Source organism: Oncorhynchus keta, chromosome 3 (assembly GCF_023373465.1).
Source record: "Oncorhynchus keta strain PuntledgeMale-10-30-2019 chromosome 3, Oket_V2, whole genome shotgun sequence".
NCBI classification, from domain to species: domain Eukaryota; kingdom Metazoa; phylum Chordata; class Actinopteri; order Salmoniformes; family Salmonidae; genus Oncorhynchus; species Oncorhynchus keta.
The window spans coordinates 20,165,446-20,169,517 of NC_068423.1; the positions used below are offsets into that span (position 1 = coordinate 20,165,446).

General features: G+C 50.2%; 1 protein-coding gene across 1 annotated transcript; it reads left to right on the forward strand.

Moving 5' to 3' along the window:
- The first annotated feature begins 2,905 nt into the window (after nt 1-2,905).
- On the forward strand, nt 2,906-3,913 carry LOC127913474 (uncharacterized). Its single transcript, XM_052485504.1, has 2 exons — nt 2,906-3,024; nt 3,187-3,913. Exons 1-2 carry the CDS (start codon nt 2,935-2,937, stop codon nt 3,712-3,714), a joined length of 618 nt encoding a protein of 205 aa, XP_052341464.1. The 5' UTR covers nt 2,906-2,934; the 3' UTR covers nt 3,715-3,913.
- Nucleotides 3,914-4,072: the final 159 nt, after the last annotated feature.

A 4,072-nucleotide genomic window follows, 5' to 3' on the forward strand; every position in this document is an offset into this window, starting at 1 on the left:
GTAACGGGTGTAATAAATCCAACAACAGATGGGATTGGTTTAGAAAAATGTACGTTATTTATATTTTTGTGGCATAACATCCAAAGCCTTGTTTCACCGAACAACCACCTGATTGCTTTGGTATTGGTTTCGGGTCAAAGACAAAAATGCTACTCTGCGCACGTGCTATCACGTATCATCATCTATAATAATTTGGCTGCTCTAAATTATTTTGACCAGCAGGTGCCACTAGCGTACACTGTGTTGATCAGTATCGAGTAATGAATCTATTTTCAACACAATCGGTTGGAAAGCCTTAACGGTTCAGGAAGCTTGGCTTCCCCATCACTAGTGAATGGGCAAGAAAAAAATATTGAAGTGCCTCTGAACGGGGTAGTAAATGCCAGGCGCACCGGTTTGAGTGTGTCAAGAACTGCAACGCTGCTGTGTTTTTAATGCTCAACAGTTTCCAGTATGTATCAAGAATGGTCCACCACCCAAGGACACCCAGCCAATTTGGCACAACCACAACCAAAAACACAGCGGCTGGTCACCAGCGAAAACACAACAAAGGCTGTTCCCCAGGGAAAAGACAATGAAGGGAGAGAGAGGAAGAGAGAGAGACAGAAGGGAGAGGAAGTGGCCACCTGTTAGGGCTAAATGATCTCTTAACTCTAACTCAATCCTACGTTTTACTAAATAATAGAATAATCTGGACCTTGTAACCTTATTACCGGAAATTAATCTGTCTGTGTGTGTGTGTGTGTGTGTGTGTGTGTGTGTGTGTGTGTGTGTGTGTGTGTGTGTGTGTGTGTGTGTGTGTGTGTGTGTGTGTGTGTGTGTGTGTGTGTGTGTGTGTTACGAGAGAGTAAGAGAAGAGTTAGGGTGCATCTGACAGGAAGGGTTTATGAAAGAAGAGAAAGACAGGGAGTAGAGGGAAAGAAATTAAAGAAAGAAAGAATTAATCTGAGTAGAACAAACAACCAGGCCACTGCTGGAAGACGCATTGATTGATCCCTTCTTCCTATTTGTCAGTGTTGTTGCCATGGCGAGGCGCTGGCGTCCGTCATCGGACCACTTCCCCCCTGTCAGCTGCCATTTTGGGTCAACAGGTGGATTCAGGACAAAGAGAAATGAAGGGGGAGAAGAACAGGAAGAACGCTCGCCCATCTACTCTCTCTCCAAGAGCTCCATGGACATAGTCATGGCAACCGGACACCAGCATCTGCTAGACCTGGCCTGGGCAAAACTGGAGCTGAGACGTAGCGCCAGCCATAACACACACTCCTCCCCAAACACACAAACACCAAAACTCACACAGCAGCAGCAATACAGACAAAACACACCCTCACACACGTCTCAAAACATAGACGGGCACGGATCTCCCCTTGGCAACGAGCGTGTGGAGAGTTGGAGTGTGTGTAGTGGCAGCAGCACGCCAGAGACGGTCATGTGGAAGGGAGGGGCCTCCCGCCCCTGGATTATAACTGAGGAGAGCCCCTGCGTCTCATACTTCACTCGCTGCTCCAAACTGGCGTCAGAGTCTCAGTCTTCCTCACCCCTAACTGTAACCTCACCCCTAAACACACACACACACGCCACAACAATACAATCATGCCACCCCCTACAATACATACCATCACACCTAACTGTAGACACACCCCATCAGACACACACACACTCACCTGTGTCCTCACCCCTACCTTTAATATCCTCCCTACCCACAACTCCACCTTTAACCTCACCTCTACCCTCACCACTACCCGTAACCTCACCTCTACCCTCACCTGTAACTTCACCCCTACCCTCACCTGTAACCTCACCCCTACCCTCACCCGTAACCTCACCTGTAACTTCACCTGTAACCTCACCTCTACCTGTAACCTCACCTCTACCTGTAACCTCACCTCTACCTGTAACCTCACCCCTACCTGTAACCTCACCCCTACCTGAAATCTCACCCCTACCTGTAACCTCACCTCTACCTGTAACCTCACCCCTAGCCTCATCCCTGACACATAAAGGATGCCCACCAAATCCTTACACAGATGAGGCTCGTTCCCCCCACAAGCATTCTTCTTCCCCCTACCCCTTCCCCTCTCCTTCCTGTAGAGCTCAAGGTTAGGAAGGTCTAGTGGAGAGGGGCAACAATGAGCTGGTCCCACCCCAGCCAGTGTGGGGACATGCTATGGAGAGAAGCCCACTATCCAGAAAGCAAAACCCAGTGCAAATCGTAACAACAACACACATCACATGGGTGTTAGCCTGGGCAGCCCTGTACAGCAGCAAGATGTGGTGATGGACCCTTGGGTGTTTTTCCCGAGCCCACCATCTCACCTGGCATTGTCATGGTTACAGAGGCACACTTGTCCATCTGACCGAGGTCAGAGGTCGGTGACTTTAGTCTCCTCCCTCAGTGACTCGCGATTGGATGGCTGCCACCGCTGCTGCTATAACTCTGCCCACTCAGGGGTCATGAACTTGATGACGTCATCACCCCAGGGGTCAGGGTTCAAGGATGAGGGGACGATGACATCACAGAGGGAGCTGGTTGAGGTAGGGGTGCAGGCGGGGTCACCTCTAGGGTCAAAGTCCTTCCAGAGCTCCATAAAGGATCATGGGTCGGACAGTAATCTGGTGTCCCCCCCTCGGTCCCACTCCCACATTGGCTACAACTCTTATCTAGGTTCACAGTCAATCTTGGGGTCCCCTCCAGGGTCAAGGTTGAACCTGAGGTCATCGCTTGACTCCCACTCCAACCTGATGTTGCCTTCTTCCAGTATGTTCTGTCTGGACAGCCCTGGAGAGGAGAGTGAGGAGGAGGTGAAGTGGGAGGAGAGCATCTCTCCCCCGCTGGGGGAGATGGGGAGGAGGAGGTCCTGTCTGAAGGTGGTGGTACAGGAGGAGGAGAGGAGGAGGAGTGGAGAGAGGGATCACAGCAAGAAGAGGAGTAGTATGAAACAGGTGCAGTGGGATGAAGATGGACTGACCTGGGATGTTTACGGAGCCTCCCTGGACCCAGAGGTGCTCAGCTCAACCTTACAGGTGTGTGTAGGTGTGTGTGTGTGTGTGTGTTAACCCTGTGTGGTTTCCATCCCTACAGATGTGTGTGTGTGTGTGTGTGTGTGTGTGTGTGTGTAGCTCGACTATTCAGGTGATGGTTTCTATATGTTAAAAATGTTTCTCTAATCTAATTGTATCTTCCAGAAACACCTACAACTCCTGACCAGGACAGACAGCACAAACACAGAAACCACTTCCAAGACCAAGAACCCTCCCATGGAAACCACTACCACGTCAACCCCTGTTATGACAACCAAGCTCAAGACCGCTTCCATGGAAACCGCAACCACGTCAACCCCTGTCACAAACAAAAGAAAGGCCACTTTCATGGCAACTTCTCCAAAGGCAACCCTTGTCACACCCTTATCGATTAATAGCATGGCGACTGTTGCTATAGAGACTGAGACTGACACTAAAGGAGAAGGAGACAGAGAGGGAGATAGAAAGCGAGGAGCGGTAGAGAGAGAAGGAGATGTACAGAGAGAAGCAGAGGGAGAAAGAGAAGGAGAGGTAATGAGAGGAGAGGAGGAGGGAGAAGGTACAGAGGAGGAGGGGACACCGGTGCTGTCTCGTAAGTCGTCGTACCGTGAGAGTGGGCGGCGCAGAAAGAAGAGTGGAGGAGTGATCAGGTCACTAAAGCGATGCGTTCGCTCCTCAAACCCCAATGACTAACACTGGAAGCACACCGAGAAGGTGGACATTCTCCCATTATAAGACTAACCGATGACTGCATAGGACTAACACAGGGGGTTGGTGGGGATCAGTCGGAAAGGGAAAAGAGTCCATCTGTATTGCCTAACACTGGAGTCCATCTGTAAATACCCAACACTGGACTCCATCTGTATTGCCCTAACACTGGACTCCATCTGTATTGCCCTAACACTGGAGTCCATCTGTATTGCCCTAACACTGGAATCCATCTGTAAATACCCAACACTGGACTCCATCTGTATTGCCCTAACACTGGAGTCCATCTGTATTGCCCTAACACTGGAGTCCATCTGTAAATACCCAACACTGGAGTCCACCT

Coding starts and splice junctions, on each gene's coding strand:
- LOC127913474 (XM_052485504.1), top strand. CDS start 2,935: ATGAAACAGGTGCAGTGGGATGAAGATGGACTGACCTGGGATGTTTAC. Junction 3,025..3,186: donor TGCTCAGCTCAACCTTACAG/GTGTGTGTAGGT, acceptor TGTATCTTCCAG/AAACACCTACAACTCCTGAC.